Raw genomic sequence first — 17,859 nt, 5'->3', positions numbered from 1 at the left:
CAGTTCATATCTTACAGAGTTCTTTTGTTGTCATGTAACCACAACAATATTCAACCTTTCCCTGTTCCTCCTTCTCTCATTTCCTGCAGTGTTAATTTATTTATTCCTTCCTTCATTCTATTAACACCCACGGCGGAGCCAAAAAGGCGTACTGTGTTTCCTTCATTCTTTTTAAGGCCAAGCTCTTCTCAGGTAACACTATCACAATTCATGAGCCTTTTGAGCTCATCCTCATTGTCAGATCATGAGCTTTTGTCCCCACTTCACCATCCACTCACTTTCACGATCAAACCTATGTTTCTTGCCCTTTACAGATAGGATTTCCCAATCAAACTGCCTTAATGTGTTTCTGTTCTGTAGGGAACACCCATGTCCCTATTAGTAGTGTTTGCAGATGAATTCAAGTCCTCAGACACTGTCACGAATATCAAAGATCAGCATGCCATAGCTGTGCAAGGGCTTGCCAGTTCTTGCAGACCGGTGCCTGCCTTCAGAGCTATTGAATCCTGTGTTTACATTACACAAAAGGATAAAAGACCAGTCTTAAGTCAAGTCAGAGTTATTTGCATTGTTCAGGCGAAACACATACAATGTCTCAGTGAGCTGTTTATTTCAGGCTCACTAACAGCCACAGCTCACAACCAAGCCAAATATTTCTCGATAGATAAGAAAGGGCTCGCCAACAAAATGTTTCTGACAACAACAGAAGTTAATACATGTAATTTACATGGTTCTTATATAAGAGCTGTTACACTTAGGTAACCTGACAATGAAGCTGAATTTGTCTTATTTCACTTTGTTAAAATGTGGATGTGAAACTGAGATGTGGACAGAAATGCAGGTATCTGGTGCCAGGCTAAAACATGGCTACCCAAAAGTAATGAAATTTAGAAGAAGGTTGTTTCTCATATTTCCATCTGTCAACAGCTGAATTCATAATGCCAAGAGTAAAAAGTTACACTATGAAGAGGATGTTATGGTTGCTCTGGATTCTCTAAATGAATCACTTCACCTCGAAGTCTTTCAGCCATGAGCTAAAAGTCTCGGGATATTGTTAGAAGTATCAAGTCTCTCTTTTCAGGAAAGTTCATCTGTGGCATAAAGCTCGGGCACGTGAACACATCTGTACTTGCAGCATTAGGAACAGTTCAGCAGACCATAACTGAACTTGAGATGGGGGAGGGGAAAGAGCGGTTGCGTCTTGGCTCCAGATGAAGAACTGGTCCAGGCAGTCTGGCGGGACACACCTGGAGGAATGCACACCGTGACTCAACCTCTGCCACCAGCGAGTCTCAACAGGACAGAACAAAACAGGATAAACACATGACTTCTCACTGCTGGCAATGTGAAAGAGGGACATGTACCAGCGCACAGAGAACCAGAACAGAAATACTACCCGAAAAAAGTTGGGAGGATCTTGTAGTGGGAGTGAATGTCGGCTCATTATAGAAACACCCAGTCAGGCTGGACAAACAGAATAAGGACAAAGAGAAATGTGCATACTGAAGCTTGCTTTTACTTTCAGAGATTGTTACACGTTACTATATTTGTTGTAACACTTGAGAGTAAAGATCCTAATATAAAAGTGATGCTTGACTCAGACTTAATCACTTCACCCAGGTAATTGTAGCATTGGCCCCAGAGAATGCATTTTCAATCCCTACTGTGTACTTGTGTATGGGTGGGTTGACGATTAAGTTCTTTTGAGTCTCAAATCACCCACAAAATAAAAAACTTCCACTTCCTTCACGTGGATCCATCTGTGCCATTTCTGTTGCCACCCCGACACAGAGGAGGTGGAAAACAACATTCCAGCAGCAGCTTGTCTTCACCCAAATCAGTCCCCTAGTTACCATGATAAGCCACAGACCTCTCTCGTTAAGAGTTCATCGGAACTACCGTCTACTGAAATAGACAACAGTTCCAATGAAAACTGTGCCTGCAGATTATCCTTTCATTGTTTGTGGAAACACACTTTTCTGTTTGAATTTTTTAAATATCATTCTTTATTGCTCTGAGCAGCGCAAACTGTATTTGTTCTCCTAGGTATGAGGTGGCAGGACAAGTTTCAGCGTTAGACGTCATGAAACCCCAGCAGAGCAAACTGATAATATCTGACTGGCACAACACCACAAGGAGAGAGTAAGAAAACATGTGTTTCAACTCTCACTATACGTCGCTCCTATCGCATGTAAATACTGGAAAGATCTATTCAGAGGCTGCCCGGACCGACAAATTCCTGCACTGGGTGGGTCCACGCCCGTCAGCACGGATGATTCAAACTGAGGGGTGGGAGACTCCTCCTCTGCCCTCCTCAACGTACCAATCAAACCACAGAACTTGCAGAATCAACAAATCATTTGGCTGGTTTACATTGCTCTTTAGTATGTTTCCTATGCTAAGACGTGTTGGGTGTTAATGCAGTATGGACCTCTCTAAATTGACTTCCTTGATGTTACGGAAGGGGAAAAAGCACATTTTCAAATCATGAAAATTATTATCTTTAATGTAAAATATTATGAACAACTATGCAGCCGCACTGCACCTCAGTGCTGTGAAATATGAACCTCCTGATGTCATTAACGACTGTGTTTACAGCTCTGCATTTGGACTTCATTGCTCTATTCTGCCTGTGTACAGGAATCAGTTTAAAACAGGTCAGCACAATAACATACAGGACAACACAATCTTTCAAACCTCTTGATAAATTAAGGGCAGTATTCACAAAGAGTCAGACACGAAGGGGTGAGTGAAGGGGAAATGACGCTGTACGGCTTGAACTAAACATTTCGGGGTTGGGCACTGAGCAGAAGGAAAATCTTACACACAAAACCTCATGCGAAACCATCTCCAAACTATGGAGTGACTCATGTAATTGGTCTCAAGGCCTAATTTAAAGGGCTGTCGGAAAAAAAGGGAAAAAAAGAAAAAGAAACTGTAAATACTTTGACCCAAACCCCACCACAGTGAGCACATTCCAGATCAATGACACATACGTCCTGAGGTCCAGAATTTATAATTCTTTGACACATGGACACAGTAACAGTAAAGAACTATCTCTATTGTAGTTCGGTCTCTGAGCACTCAAATGTCTGCTGACAAGTCTCTTAAGGAAGTGCCGGTGGAGAGGCATATTTCCTTTACCATGACACTGTTTTTCATTAAGTCTCTGCCTTTATTCTCAGGATCTCAACATACGGCGACGCTGTATGAAGGAGCAGGCGTATCAGGGGGGGCTTTGTCCGGCAACTTTAGAGAGTTTGACTCCATCAGGGTCGATCCACTGGACATCGCGTTGGTCATGATGTGGCGAGACTTGTGGGGCGCGGTGAAGCATTCACGGCAGCGTTTCCCAATCAGGTAGACGATTTCAAAAACAGAGAGGAGGATGCAGGCCAGGCTGGTGACCACCATGAAGATGGTGAAGATTCGTTTCTCAGTGGGCCGAGCGATGAAGCAGTCCACCTTGTTGGGACAGGGCTTCTGTTCACACTTGATGAGCGAGGGGAAGTCATACCCCTCGTAGATGTGGTAGACGAGGTAGACGAAGGTGGCATCCACAGCGATTTTGAAGAACAAAGTGAGGACGTAGGTCCACCACAGGCCCCCGCGCTTCTTGCCCGTGTTCTTGTAGAGGTGGTGGCAGTTCTCGCCATACTTGAGCCGGTGTTTCCGTTCCCTGTCATCCCTGTAGGCTACATGCATCACCACTAGGAGAGAGGGGCAGGTGACGAAGATGAGCTGCAGGGCCCACAGCCGGACGTGGGAGACGGGGAAGAAGTGGTCATAGCAGACATTGTGGCACCCGGGCTGAGCTGTGTTGCATTTGAAGTCTTTCTGTTCGTCGCCCCATACCTTCTCCGCCGCAACCACAAACACCATGACCCTAAAGAGGAAAACGATGGAGAGCCAAACTCGCCCGAAGGCTGTGGAGTACTTGTTCACCCCACTGAGGAGGCCCTGGAGGAATGCCCAGTTCATGACTAGGTTTGTTCACAGTCTGTCTTCTCTTCCTGCTGATGGAAGACAGAGGAAGCTCTTTACAGTTGAAACGGCAGACAAAACTCAGGTATCTACCAGCCTGAGGCCAAAAGAAAACAGTCATATATATATCTCAGATGTAAAAGAAGGCTGTTACAACAACAAAAAGTGCGGTAGAACCGGATCATTAACATGTAAATTCATGTGGTTACGTATCTTTGACGTCAAAAAATTATAAGAAATACGAGCAAAATGAGCCCATAAAAGGGCATCAAAACTTTTATTAGACAAGAGACTTTCTTATAAAATAAGAAGAACCGTTGTAATTCATCGCTGTGTAGTCAGTCAAATCTTACTCAGACATTCACTTCCAACGACTACGGCAAACGCATTTAAGTTTTCTCATTCCGTGCGCGATTGCGCGTATCCCAAAAAAACACGCCTAAAACTTCCTAAATCGGGTAAATCCCAACAAGTACTGTCGGACTCGGTGCTTTACATATAGATTTGAATACTTACAGTTTAAACGCTGCCGATCAGATTCCCTGTCGGAGCGGCTTTGCTGGATGAACTCCACCGATGAGAATCTCAGTACATTGCTCAACAGGACGGGAGTGGAAGGGGAGGAGTTGTTTTCCTGCGACGTCTTCTCTCCACTCAACCTGCTCAGGTGCGGCAGCTCCACCGCACCGAATACTTGTTTGTCCAATAAGGTGAGGAAAAAGGGCGGTTTGTTTTGTTTATATTTATTCAACTTATAGAAGTTTGTTCATAATGTACAATAAATAACCCATTACATAGATATATTTTACCATGCATCATTTGCATGGTGCATCTCTAATTTGGAACCAACTCAGATTTTATGTATGAAAATAAATGGTTTTATGATTAATTAATTAATCACAAAGCCTTTGACAATATTGACTTAGATTTTTTACTGAATTTAAAAACAAGTTAAACTTGAAAATAATAATAATAATGTGTTGTAGCTCTGCAGCTATAAAAAGGGTTAAACCAACAATCAGCAGATCAATGGAACATTTCATTTGTACAAAGCAAAAGGCATCAAGCTGTGGCTTCTTTATAAAAAAAAAAACGATGTTTATTGAAATATTTACATGGCAGATGATGTGACCTCAAAGTACAAAAGACCATGAACACACTCGTGCTCTCAGACATACACGGCCCCCATTGACAACATATACAAACAAGAACACATGTCTTGTTCCGTCACACAAACTCCCCACAGTCAGAGATGATGACCTTCTGCTTCGGCTTGCCTTCCTTATTTCCCTCAGCCTGCAGGAAAAAACACACATTTAAAAGATACACCGATTTCTTGCCAAAAATGTAGCCTGATGGTCTTAAACTGCATACTCATATTACAATATGAACAAGAAGATCAATTTTATATTAAGCCCAGATGGATGTTTGAGTTCAACATTTAATGGTACAATCATAATCTAGATAACATTTGTGAACAGTATGATCAATAATATTATCTTTCTATTTCTGAAACTTAAAAAACAAGATGAACTTGAAATCTTCATCTCCTACTTGTTGTAAAAAAATGGCTCAATGATACAATTATTAATTTTTAGAGATAAGATACTCGTCTAACTGATTTGTGGATTATGTTAGGGGGCAGGGTGTCTAACAAGAGCATTAATATGCAGGTCTGTGTCCTGAGAAACATTGAAACACTTGCTCCAACTATCTACAGTACAACTAACACACACTATGTGTTTCTATCTTCATTTATTGCCGGTCCCTATTGGTGACTGAATACTCTTCTGGACATTTTGTTGCATTAGTGGGTTTTGCCTATGCAGCTTTCTTTGGTATGCATGTATGTACATACATACATACCAAAAAAACTTTTTACTAAGCTTTATACTGTATATTGTGGCCTCTTCTTTTGGGTGGGTGGGGGAGCTTAGGGTTCCTGTTTTTGCTGATTTTCGTCCTCCTTTTACTTGTATGTGTATTTTGCAAATTGGAAAGCCCCAAAATTAGATTAAAAAAAAATCAGGATAAACCTCACATCATCCCTAAATATGTATTGCATTTGGTAGACCAACAGATTATTCTACTAATTTCAACAGTTTGTTAATTTTGTTAATTAAACTGCTAAAAAAAGTGATGTTTACATTTAAAGAACACATTGGGTAATATTTAAGGTTTGTTACTGAAAGCCCTTTTTGCTGTGAGTGATTTTAAACTTTCATTACCACTGAAATAACTTTCACTTTACAAATAGAAAACTGTGATTGCAGCAGTGAACCCTTTCCACCTTTACCTCCATTGCACGGACAACATCCATCCCCTCCACCAGATCTCCGAACACCACGTGTTTGCCATCCAGCCAGTCTGTTTTGTCGGTGGTGATGAAGAACTGAGAGCCGTTAGTGTTTGCCCCAGAGTTGGCCATGGAGAGCTGTCCTGTGAGCACAAGAGAGACACGGTTTGGCCAGTTACCCACAGGACCCGCTGGTAAACGTAAACCATGATGACCACCAACACGCACTACAAGAGCTCCACACTGAACTCCTCACCTGGCTCCGTGTGTTTGAGGACAAAGTTCTCATCATCAAACTTCCGGCCATAGATGGACTTGCCGCCGGTGCCATTGTGGTTGGTGAAGTCACCTCCTTGGCACATGAACTGAGGGATGATGCGATGAAAGCAGCTTCCCTTGAAGCCAAAGCCCTTCTCATGCGTGCACAGACAGCGGAAATTCTCTTCATGGGATTTAAGAAAAGATGCTGCTGTTACTATTTTCCCACGGATATTTTGTTTATTTGACAAAGCCCTACAACATACACACCTGCAGTCATGGGAACGATGTCAGCCCGAAGGAGGAAGCGTAGTCTCCCGGCTGGCTTATTTCCAATCTTAATGTCCATGTAGACCTGAGGATTAACTCGGCCCTTTTTAGCCGGAGGCTCAGCCTGCAAAAACATATCATACTTATGTCACCGACTTAACGTAGCTAGGAGTCAGAGGCAGAGTTTAGAGAGAAAGCCATCTCACCTCCTGTGTTGCAGTGGTGGTTGTTTCTCCGCCCGCTGCCTCCGCATCAGCCTCCTCTGCGGTCTTCCCTGAGAACTTCTTCAGCCAGTCATCGTCCGACCACACTGACGGAGGAGCAGAGTTCAAATCATAAACACAGATTTCAAATCACTTAAACTTACGGCCTCTATAAAAACAGGTTTTCATTACTCACCTGGTCGAGAAGAACCTTCTTTGATTCTCATGGGCTTGGCCGTGTTGACCCGGATAGTCCGTCCAAAAAGCTCAGACTCATTCTAGCAGAGAGAAAGAAAATAAACATTAAAGCAGAAAGCTCATTATGGACCTTTCGGGTAAATTCACAACAGCTAGGTCCCAGAAACAGAAATACAACTTCACCGACGTGAACGTGCAGCAATATGATCCACTTACCATGTTATCAATAGCCGCTGCAGAGTCCTACAGAAGACAACGGTCATAAATAGGTTAAGAGCTCAGATATATTGACCATTAAAGCTCAGCACTGTATTTCAATCACCAACTCTGTTTTACATGGAATCCACCAGTCAGATTACCAAACACCTTTATCTAAAGAAGACAGCAATCCAAGGAAACAATGTATTCAGAATGCCGTACTCAATTCCTATTCACATGCTAGAGAACAGCCATATTAATAGCTGGGGATAGATTTAACATCACAACACAATCTTTCTCTTGTGTTGCTAATATGGTTTAAACTAAGTGAATTTGATGTGTTTTATTACTGTACATTAAAGTAGATTCCACAAGCGAGCAGATGGATGACTCAGATAGCGTTGTAGCTCAGTTCAGGTACATGTTCAACATCTCTCTCAAAAATGGAAAAACATGCATTATTTTTGCATGACTGAACATATTCAGGTTAAAGTAATCTATTTTAAATTCATGGAGATTTCCATACAGAGTATTGTTTTTAATGGGTCAACATCACAATATTGGTGCCACTAGTGTGCACTTCACGTACCTCGCCCAATTCAAACTCAATGAATGCAAATCCTCTGTGCTTTTCTGAAAACGGAACACAAGACACATTATTACAGCCTAATATTCATCTTACCCACAGTGACTTCATGTTCTATAGAAACAGTGGAGCTTCCATCACAGTTAACGGCAACGCTCGTGATCTTACCCGTTTCATAGTCTAATGGTATCTGGATGTCTGTGATGTCTCCAAACGGAATAAAAGCTGCATGCAACACCTTCTCATCCACCTCCTCCGCCAGGCCACCTGACAGAAACACAACGAACCGACACTGAGCTGATGAACAGGAAGTTATTATTCCTAAGAGACAATATGTTTGTATAAATATTCAGGAGAGGGGATAACGGTGCAGGTTTACGTGCGACGTTCAAGAAACAATAAGAACCATTGGAGTCGTGAGGCCACAACTTGCATGTGCTCGTTTCATTGGGTTTATTTATTACACATTTGAGATGACGCACTTCAGTCACGGGGTCGAGGAAACTGTGCGAAGTTTAAAATCAGCGACGTTGCCATGTTTTAAAGTGACGCGAGTTTTCTTCATATTATCTGCACTTTATACACATTTGGTTGTGTCTCATATAATTATTTAATATGTAATGTCCTCAACACGTTAGCTTAGTTTACTGGAACAAAGTCATTTCAACGTATTTTTAAGAAAAGTAACATTAACTTACCGACATACAGCACTCGTTTGTTAGCCGCCATATTGGATGTAACCCTTCAACTTCGACCCCAGCAGCTTGTCATTGGTGCAGCGAGGCTAAAGCCCGCCTCCCTGTGATCAGGGGCCCGCGAGCACCACCTGTTGGATAAAGCTGTCATCGCTCCAATTGCTCCTTTTTACATCTTTTATTTAGATTTGATCATATTAAAGGATCAGCAGGATCACATTTCTGTAGTGGATTTTAAAATAAACGCTGTCTTGTCACACAAACTTAGAGAAGAATGACAAGAGGAATGGATGACTTTCAGAAAAGCGTTCAAAAAGTCTTACTAATATCATATGTTAGAAAACAGAGCTTGAAGATGACACTTTGATCATAAAGGTGATACCTATACAACATTTTCATTTTCATTGTAACATTAAATTGTTCTTATTTACAAAATTGTATGCATCTATCATTCTTAGGGCTTAATATCAAACCATGTAAAAGTGTTTGTTCAGAGCTTGCTTGCCACCCTTTGTTGTGATTTCATGGTAATGAATTATTATTTTGACCATGAGGTTTATATGCAAAACCTTAGTGACAATATATCCAACTGATAATTTGGAGAAAGGAAAAACTTTCCCCTTCTAGTAAAAATAAAATTGTATGTTTTCCTTTCCCTTAAGTTGCTTGTATCAAGCCTCTTTATGAAGAGGGAACACCCTAAATGATACCAATGTAGCCCAGACAAGCATATGATGCTCAGCATAATAAAATGTGCTGGCTTTTGGCCTTCTCTGTGCATTACTGACAGGTAAGTGTGCGTGTCAGATACACACTTTAAACTGAATACAGTGAGTTATATGTAAACATTAAAGTAACACAACAGTGGGAACCTTGATATATCATCCTTTTATTGAGAATACCACACACCCATGATACCATGATAGGATGGAAGAGTCCATCATTTCAAATCAAACATTAAACTTTCAAGCAAAGAAAAAGAAGAAGGCTCATATTTACTTTAGAAGAACGGTTTCTCTCCTTTGCCACAAAATGAAGGACCTTCATTCAACGATTTGCATCATAGCTTTTGGTATGCAGTTTAAAAGTTTTATAGAACTAGAAAATTATGAACTGTGATATTTTATATTATTTTAGTATATTTTTTAAATTATATTTTCCTTTGTTTTTTTCTTCCTTTTTTCTGATTCTTCAGAGGAGTCAGTGTAGTGTGTCTCTCTGCACCTCTGCTCATTTTTCTGTGCCCTGAAACAACACAATGACATTTCATTACTACCACAAAACTTAAATTATGTATGAATAGCTTGACCGATTATGTTTTATCGTACCAATTCAATACAGCAGGCAGTCTTCAGGATGTGGCAGCAGCAACAGTAGTGGCTATGCTGCCCACTTTTTGAGTGGCATCTTTCTTTGCCTGGTGGGCTTGTAGCACTGCGACGGCTTCTTCCACCTTGTAACATAACATCAAACATGAACAATGACACATGTATATGGCTAATAGCGTGACGTTATTGCAAAGACAGAGCTAACCAAGTACCTTTGAGCGCAGAGACTCATGGGATTCCAGCATGTGCAGCAGTTCAGAGTTGTCAATCTCCAGCAGCATGCCGGTGATCTTTCCTGCCAGGTTGGCATGCATGGACTGAATCAGCGGGAAAAGACGCTCACCTATTTGGAAAAATTGAGAATGAATCGACCTAATAAAAACGGATAATCATTACAGTTCCTTTATTACATCATGGGATTCTTACCAAGCATCTGCTTCTGCTCCTGAGGGGGCGCAGCAGCCAGCATGGAGGCCGTGAGAGGCTCCTGGCCCTGAACGTGCACGGCTGGCTGAGCCTAGAAAGGACAAATAAATATCATAGGGAAAAAAAGATTTATTGAGCTGGGTGCTGGATATGATAGGAACAGTAGATGATGTGATTGGTCTCTCGCTCATACCTGCTGTAAGGCAATAGGTTGCACCCCCTGGGGGTTGGGGTTACGGACACCAGTGGCATATTTGTAAGGAGGCATGGCCCGGGGGCCGGGGGCTCCCATGGAGGGACGGGTAGCCATGGCCTGGCCGGAGGCTAGGAGCAGAGACGAAGATTCAGTGGTGTGACAACCTCTTCTGTATATGTAGTGTTAATAACGTCAGAGTCAATCAATTGTTATTGGTGAACGCACCTCGGGGGCCCTGTGTGCCGCCACCACCAGGACTCATGTGTCTCAGGTTGGCACGGGGTCCTGGCTGACGCAGCGAGTTGGGTATCCCTTGGTAACCACCTGGGAGTGACAGAAGTAGAGCCAAAAACAATGAGGCGCAATACAAACCTCAACAGTATTGAAATGTTTTAAATAGCTACATTGCAGTACAATTATGTTAGGTAACTGGAAAAATAATATGAAAGATAGATGCCCTCCATCTAATGCCATGTGCTCACCTTGACCTCTGCCGCCTTGCTGCTGCCAGCGGGGGTTGGGTCGCATTTGGGCCAGCTGATTGGGTGCATAGTATGTAGTCCTATTCTGGGCCTGGTGGGTACAAGTAAGTGAAATTTATGATTTTATGGCATTAATATCATAAGCTACTGTTGCAGTCTATTTTTTTTAATCTGCTGCATTTATATTTAAATAAAAATTAAACAAAAGTATCAAAACTTTGCCTGGTGACCCCTGGCAAATACACTACAAAAACCTGGTATTATTTTAACAAACTTTAAATAGTATGCCAAGTAAGTATGTTAACTTATTTTTAACCTGTATTAACAGGCAAATGTAAGTCCATCATTCCCTTTCCTTGTAGCTCTGTTTTTGTTCTTCACAACCTCCTGTAGGAAATATCTGGCTCTTCAGTCGCTAAAGCTCTACTAGGTTCAGCAGCTATTCGCTAATGTTGCCAGTCTACAGTTTGATGCTGGTATGGTACATATGTTTTTTTGATAAAAACATCTGCCTGCCTGATTACAGCGCCGAGACTGAACCAAAAAAGGGAAGTTGCAAGCATTAAAAACAAAATGAATGACTGAAAAGCTCCGTAGAGAAAAGGGGAACTGTAGAGTCAGCTGATAGTTATCTGATGGCTTGTCAATAGGAGCAGTTATTTTAACACACAGACTTTGATTCTCACACCTGAGGCACAGCTGGCATGAAGTAGCCACTGGCGGGCTGGAACTGGTTGACGACGGCGTTAGCCGGCATGGCCCTCATGCCGGCAATACGCTGCATGTACTGGTTGGTGAGGTGGGCTTTGCGCTCCTCTTTGCGCTGAGCGAGAGCCACGTAGAGGGGTTTGGAGCCAACGATGCGTCCGTTCATCTCAGTCACGGCCTTGGTGGCCTCTTCGGGGGAGGAGAAGCAGACAAAGCCGAAGCCCTTGGAGCGACCCTCCTCTAGCATCACCTAATAGAGAGACAGATTGCGTCTGGTTAATGTCAAACTCACAATATCGTTGTTTTACACAACACCGTTGTTATATTGATATTGCAGAGATGCATAATCACTTCTCTAGTGGCGATGCATTGCAACATCTGTTTGTCACCTTAGCACTTGTTATAGACCCGAACGGAGTGAACTCCTTGCGCAGTTTCTCATCATCTATGGTGTCATCCAGGTTCTTAATGTAAAGATTAACACCCTGAAACCAAAGACGGACAATCATGATTCACTCATAGCAGCTTCTTTGGCAGTGACCGGCTATATTTGAAGATTGATTTGATTCATTGAGCTCTTAATTTCTACAGACCTGATAACGACTGATCCGCTCTTGTTTCAGCAGCTCAAACCTTCTCTTCAGCTCCGCCTGCCGCTCCATCTTCTTCTGAGCCCGGCCCACAAACACAGTCTTGCCGTTGAGGTCGGTGCCATTCATGTCCTCCACAGCCTTTGGACGAGATCATAATTACCTGAGGTAAATACCAATAAAGACTTGGTGCATTTCCATGGGGCCAAAGTACCTTGTTAGCGTCCTCATGATTCTCGTAACTAACGAATCCAAAGCCTCTGGATTTACCGGCCGGGTCAATCATCACCCTCACGCTGAGTGTTTTACCTGCAGAGGTTAAAGGTTAGATGAGTGGATGTAAGAAGGCAGAACTAGACCACATACGTTTGGAGTAATACCCATTCATCTATAGTCCCACTTCACCATATTTGTCAAAAAGCTCCTTCAGCTGGTCATCGTTCATCTCATCTCCAAAGTTCTTAATGTAGACATTGGTAAACTCCTTGGCTTTGGCACCGAGTTCAGCCTCCCGTTCCTTGCGAGATTTGAAACGTCCCACAAACCTGAGGATGGAGGAAGAGCAGCAAAGCACACTCTTGTAAAACATTCCTGACAGAAATGAGAAACAAACTAGGATCCTTTTTCCGATCTAAAAAGACTTGACCGGGAGATGACGACCTGAACACGCAAGCACGATAAGTAAAAGAGAGCATAAGGGACAACATCCACAAAACAAATTCACAGCCATTTCATCATGTCACTCTTCATTCCAGGTTCAAACAATCAAAAAGACATCCAACTGCAGTTAATATCACCAGAGGCAGGCAGAACTGTCGGCATGCTAGACATCACAGTGAGAACCATCTTAATTCTTGGTCCAAAACTTGATGAGGTGGTGGATGGAGAGGGATGGAGGAACAGAGTCTCACAGTACAAAGTAAAGCTGAGGAGGACCAAATTATCTTATATACCTTGCTATGACGACCTCTCCACTTCCGCCATCCAGTATTGCATTCCTGCATTCGATCCATCACTAAAAACACACAAGCGTGGTCATACACACACACACACATACATACAAGCAAACACTCCAAGACGGGTGACCAGCGAGTGGACAAATGAGGTGTAAGAGCTTTTAGTGTGTTATCTATCAGATCAGAGGTTATCTTCATACTGGCGGTAGTGAGAGATGAGTTTATTAGTCAGATTATTCACACACAAACTCACCAACTGAAAAAGGACACCAAAAGTCACTTCACTCAATACATGTAGAACAAACGAGTCAGGTTTATACACAAAAAACATATATAAGCTATTACTGCGCTATTTTCACCATAAGCTCAATAAGTACTGCACCCTCTGCAGCTGGACTTTCAACGTCATCATAACTTTGAAGTACTGTTACAATCAATTTAAAGTTCAAACTAAATTCTTTAATATACTATCGACAATGAACGCCCCTTTGACCCCAGATCCTAGATGGCCGGACACTCACACCTTGCGGTCATTCAGAAGCATGCCATTCATCTTCTCAATGGCACGATCAGCAGCATCCTGGGTCTCAAAGTGGACAAAAGCGTAGCCTTTGGAGCCATTTTCATCGCACACCACCTGGAGTAGAGGAAGACATTTGGGTAAAAGTTCATCCAGAAGAGAGGCATCATGACGGTCGCAGGCAGTTGTTTAACTTTAAAGCAATAATTCAAGATTTTGGGAAACATGCTTGTTCGGTGACATGAGAAGATCAATACCACTCAAATCTCTCCACTATATTTGAAGCTGCAGCCAGTTAGCCTAGCTTAGCATAAAGACCATAAACGGTGGGAAACAGCAAGCTTGGCTCTGTACAAATAAACATGTTTAATTGTGTTTGTTTAATCCATATAAAAAACAAAGTTTTAAAAGGGTTACTTGCCAGTTTTACACTTCAGTTTTGAAGTTCATTAGTGAGCTTTAGAGTAGGAGTATTTTGTCACCTTTGTGTACAGCCAGCCTAGCTGTTTCCCCAGTGTCCCGTCCAAGCTAAGCTAACCAGCTGCAGCTTCATATTCAAACTGTCAGAGTGGTATCGTTCTTCTAAGCTAACTTTCTGCAAGAAAGCAAATACATGTGTTTCCCAAAATGTAGACGCATTGCTAGAGAGATGGTGTATGAGTTTACATGAGAATAAGAATATTATTCAAACTTAGTCTAATTTAAGCACAAATTGTGAGAAATCGGTGAGGAACAGTTTTCCACAAATGTGGGAATATATACAGCATAAAAAGAAACTGCCCTTTCTTTTATGCACCTCAGTCACATTTATGCCAGTTATACCTTGCAGGAGAGGATGTTGCCAAAGGCAGAGAAGGTGTCGTACAGGGCTTTGTTGTCAATGGACTTGTCAAGGTTCTTGATGAACACGTTGCCCACTCCAGACTTCCTGAGGGAAGGGTCTCTTTGGGACCACATGATTCTGATTGGCTTCCCTTTCACCACGTCAAAGTTCATGGTGTCCAGGGCTCTCTCAGCTGGAGGGAGGGGGGACAGAGAGAGGGAAAGGTCATGGCTGGTCGTTTGTATGGAGCCATGAGTCTGAAAACATATCAGTCACTTGTATACCACATAACATGCTTCCATCTATCATGGACACGAATCAGGCATTGTGGTGCTGCAGAAGTCCCTTTAAACCACAAACACAGCATTGCCTAAATAACATCCCCAGAGAAATAACATGAATCTATATGGTGATTATGTATATGTGTATTAGTCTTAGTCCTATTGTCGTCCTGTGCAGTGTGAGCTAAAATGGAGAATCCCTGGTGCCAGCCCATTAACAAGGCCCATGTAATATGGTTAAGATACTACAGTAGACCATGTGGCAGATGAGCAGCTGGGAGAAATGTGAGGGACAGCTGCAGTGGGCAAGCTGAGAGCACATGTCCCCCTTCTCTAACTTGCCACATGCTGCTGGGCCACGTCCCACCTAGGCCAGTGGCAGTAGCAGTGCAGAGGGCCCTCAGATAACAAAATGGGCTTAAAATGTGGTATTAAGCTGCGATATCTTTCATTTGATCAAATCATTATGTCTTATTTGAACCAAATGTAATCACCAAGGTTCATTGTATACTATTTCTCTCAGCAATGCTCCAACTCTCATATAGGCTCTCATGTGGGCACACATGCCAAAACATCCTTTTGTTCAGTCACTCCACAGTAACAGACACACACAGGCCAGGCTTTCCAGCTAAAAGTGTCTGGTAAACAAAACGGAGCTGCCTTGCGTCTGCTGGCATCAGCAGTTTGGCTTGCAATTGTACTTTACAGCTCGTGTGCTCAGAGAAGGTGTGTGACCGCTGTCAAACATGTGGTCTTCTGGAAGGTTCAGAGTGGACATCGTAGTTTCAAAAAGGCCAAAGTGATCTATGTAATGCATGACCAATGTCTTAAGTGAAGCCATTCGGTAAAATGTTGATGGCGTTGAATTACTCGTCGTTATTAACCATTTCTGTCATGTTAAGAGCTTAAAAGCATTACGGCCAGGCAGATTTTGGGCCGCTCAGAAAGATGTTCTATATTTAGAGAGGGGTCCTGGGAGGTATGTGCTGGCATGGAGTGTGAGTAGAGCAATCTCTACCATTGATGGGGAAGAGACACTCAACAAGAATGTTCAGATGAGCAACACTAGGTCTTGTGAGTGATTACACATACAGCCGAGACATGAAGAAATCCAACGGAGGTTTGCAAACAACCTGGATTGCCGTTTAACTCTGCATTACATCAGATGTACTGACCAGTTATAATTACTAGTAGCAAGCTATCGCCCCACAGGCACATAAGGCTCCATTTAAATCCCCAAACCCCCCCCCCCCCATGTCTACACTTCCAATGACATATCTTCTCACTTGTGGCCCTCCTTGCATTAATTCAAGTGAGTGACACCTACTCCCTTGGTTTGAGCCAGTTGTAACCTGCCTTTACTCCAGCTTTCGGTGACCAACTCACACAGAGACAAATTGTCACAGGTGCTTGACGTTGACATAAGAGGCAAAGAAGTCCACGCAATGTAAACAGTATCGGGGCCTCCAAAGCCAACCACAACACCTGCTACTATTGCTCAATGCTTTGATGGCATTCCAGTGGATTAACAACCGACACATTTTAGGTGGTTAAGATGTTACAGGTAAACCAACCGTGTGACTCAGATAATTCCTAACAAGTTAAAAAGAGTGAAGCTGGGATTAAACCCAGACATAGGATCAAGTCTTTGATATTAATGCAGACAATACACAAGACATAATAAAGCTGTCAGTGCAGGGGGTTATTGTTCAGCTGTGCTTGTCCCTTCTATTGCGGTCAGTGAGTGCACTGGGAATTAGTTTTATTCCATGGCCCTTTAAATAGGAGAAATGTCATTTCGGGAATAAGTGAGGTCTGCAAAGACTTTATTTCCAAATGATGGGCATGAGAGGAGTGTTCAATATGCATGTGTGTGAGGGCTTTGACTCTAGCAGTGACATGCAGTTATAGCAGGCGTGAGGAGTATATAACAACTGGGGCATGCTTATATGGGTCAAAATGAGTCCAACTGGGGAACCGCTCGTCTTACTTTGACTGTATAAATATCTTTTAGTTCAGTTAAAGTCCTGTGCTTTTTATTCATCGCCAGTGTGTCCCGGATTTTGCATTTGGTTACGCAGACCGTTTCACGCCTGACATTGAAAGCATACGGTGACATTGTCGATATGTGAAGGATGCACGCTTTCTGCGCCTTACATCCCCGCATGCTGCAAGCAGCCAATATGCTCAAACTGCACGGTGATCACTTGCCAGGTTTCTTTTCTTACCGTCAGCGGGTTGAGAGAAGTTCACATAAGCGTATCCGAGGGATCGCCGGGTGATCATGTCACGGCATACCCGAATGGAGAGCACCGGTCCAGCTGGGCTGAATTTCTCATACAGCATAGCCTCCGTGATATCGGGGTGCAGGTCGCCAACGTAGAGGGAAGCCATCGGATAACTCCCGGTTTCTGTGTTCATATCTCGGGGTTCACAATAGAAATGAGTTCCAGGCTTCGCTCAAAAAACGCCAGAAAAAAAAAAAAGCCGGTATTAGCTGTATTCAGAGTCCGAAACTGCGCTTCAATTCTCCCAACTAATGAGACAGCAGGCTCTGTGGTCCAGCTTAATGAGAAAAAGGTCAAACCTGAAAAATCACGATATAAATGATCTTTTCTGAAGTAACTCTTCCTTTGGTAAACGCCAACTTCGGGTAAAGCCCGAGACCTCCCGTTTCTAGTATTTTTTTTTTTTATTAATATTTTGCTTTTTTTTTTTTTAAGTAAACGTTTATTTTTCTTTGAGTAAATGTTTTTTTATTAAGATTTTGTTGCTTTTATATTTTTTATATTATTTTAAGTTTTTTTCAAGAACGGTGAGTTAGACACCCACAGTTGTTTTGTGGCCAGGGAAAGAGACTG

General features: G+C 42.6%; 3 protein-coding genes across 5 annotated transcripts; all 3 read right to left on the bottom strand.

Annotated features, from left to right (window-relative positions):
* Positions 1 to 2,485: 2,485 nt before the first annotated feature.
* Positions 2,486 to 4,637, bottom strand: gjb10 (gap junction protein beta 10). Of its 3 annotated transcripts, none has more exons than XM_031847819.1 (2): positions 4,501 to 4,637; positions 2,486 to 4,081 (listed from the first exon to the last, which is right to left on the bottom strand). In XM_031847819.1, the coding sequence occupies exon 2, from the start codon at positions 3,979 to 3,981 to the stop codon at positions 3,190 to 3,192; it is 792 nt and encodes a 263-aa protein (XP_031703679.1). In that variant the 5' UTR covers positions 3,982 to 4,081; positions 4,501 to 4,637; the 3' UTR covers positions 2,486 to 3,189. The 3 variants fall into 3 exon arrangements, with proteins under 3 accessions (XP_031703679.1, XP_031703678.1, XP_031703680.1); XM_031847818.1 differs by having other exon boundaries at positions 2,486 to 4,016; XM_031847820.1 differs by having other exon boundaries at positions 2,486 to 4,013.
* A 74-nt stretch (positions 4,638 to 4,711) lies between these two features.
* ppie (peptidylprolyl isomerase E (cyclophilin E)) lies at positions 4,712 to 8,749 on the bottom strand. Its single transcript, XM_031847817.1, has 10 exons — positions 8,692 to 8,749; positions 8,162 to 8,260; positions 7,997 to 8,040; positions 7,426 to 7,452; positions 7,208 to 7,289; positions 7,015 to 7,118; positions 6,809 to 6,932; positions 6,537 to 6,722; positions 6,281 to 6,423; positions 4,712 to 5,280 (listed from the first exon to the last, which is right to left on the bottom strand). The coding sequence occupies exons 1-10, from the start codon at positions 8,720 to 8,722 to the stop codon at positions 5,212 to 5,214; spliced, it is 909 nt and encodes a 302-aa protein (XP_031703677.1). The 5' UTR covers positions 8,723 to 8,749; the 3' UTR covers positions 4,712 to 5,211.
* An 808-nt stretch (positions 8,750 to 9,557) lies between these two features.
* pabpc4 (poly(A) binding protein, cytoplasmic 4 (inducible form)) lies at positions 9,558 to 17,841 on the bottom strand. Its single transcript, XM_031847623.1, has 15 exons — positions 17,227 to 17,841; positions 14,717 to 14,910; positions 13,896 to 14,011; positions 12,824 to 12,963; positions 12,633 to 12,727; positions 12,422 to 12,559; positions 12,218 to 12,313; positions 11,809 to 12,078; positions 11,121 to 11,211; positions 10,864 to 10,962; positions 10,636 to 10,766; positions 10,443 to 10,533; positions 10,229 to 10,359; positions 10,017 to 10,141; positions 9,558 to 9,933 (listed from the first exon to the last, which is right to left on the bottom strand). The coding sequence occupies exons 1-14, from the start codon at positions 17,417 to 17,419 to the stop codon at positions 10,040 to 10,042; spliced, it is 1,887 nt and encodes a 628-aa protein (XP_031703483.1). The 5' UTR covers positions 17,420 to 17,841; the 3' UTR covers positions 9,558 to 9,933; positions 10,017 to 10,039.
* Between the last annotated feature and the right edge of the window lie 18 nt (positions 17,842 to 17,859).

The sequence above is a fragment of the Anarrhichthys ocellatus genome, unplaced genomic scaffold, assembly GCF_004355925.1.
Source record: "Anarrhichthys ocellatus isolate YVR2014 unplaced genomic scaffold, GSC_Weel_1.0 scaffold7, whole genome shotgun sequence".
In the NCBI taxonomy this organism is placed as follows: Eukaryota; Metazoa; Chordata; class Actinopteri; order Perciformes; family Anarhichadidae; genus Anarrhichthys; species Anarrhichthys ocellatus.
Note: the sequence above shows the minus strand (reverse complement) of the source record. Positions and strands in the feature narration are given on the sequence as shown.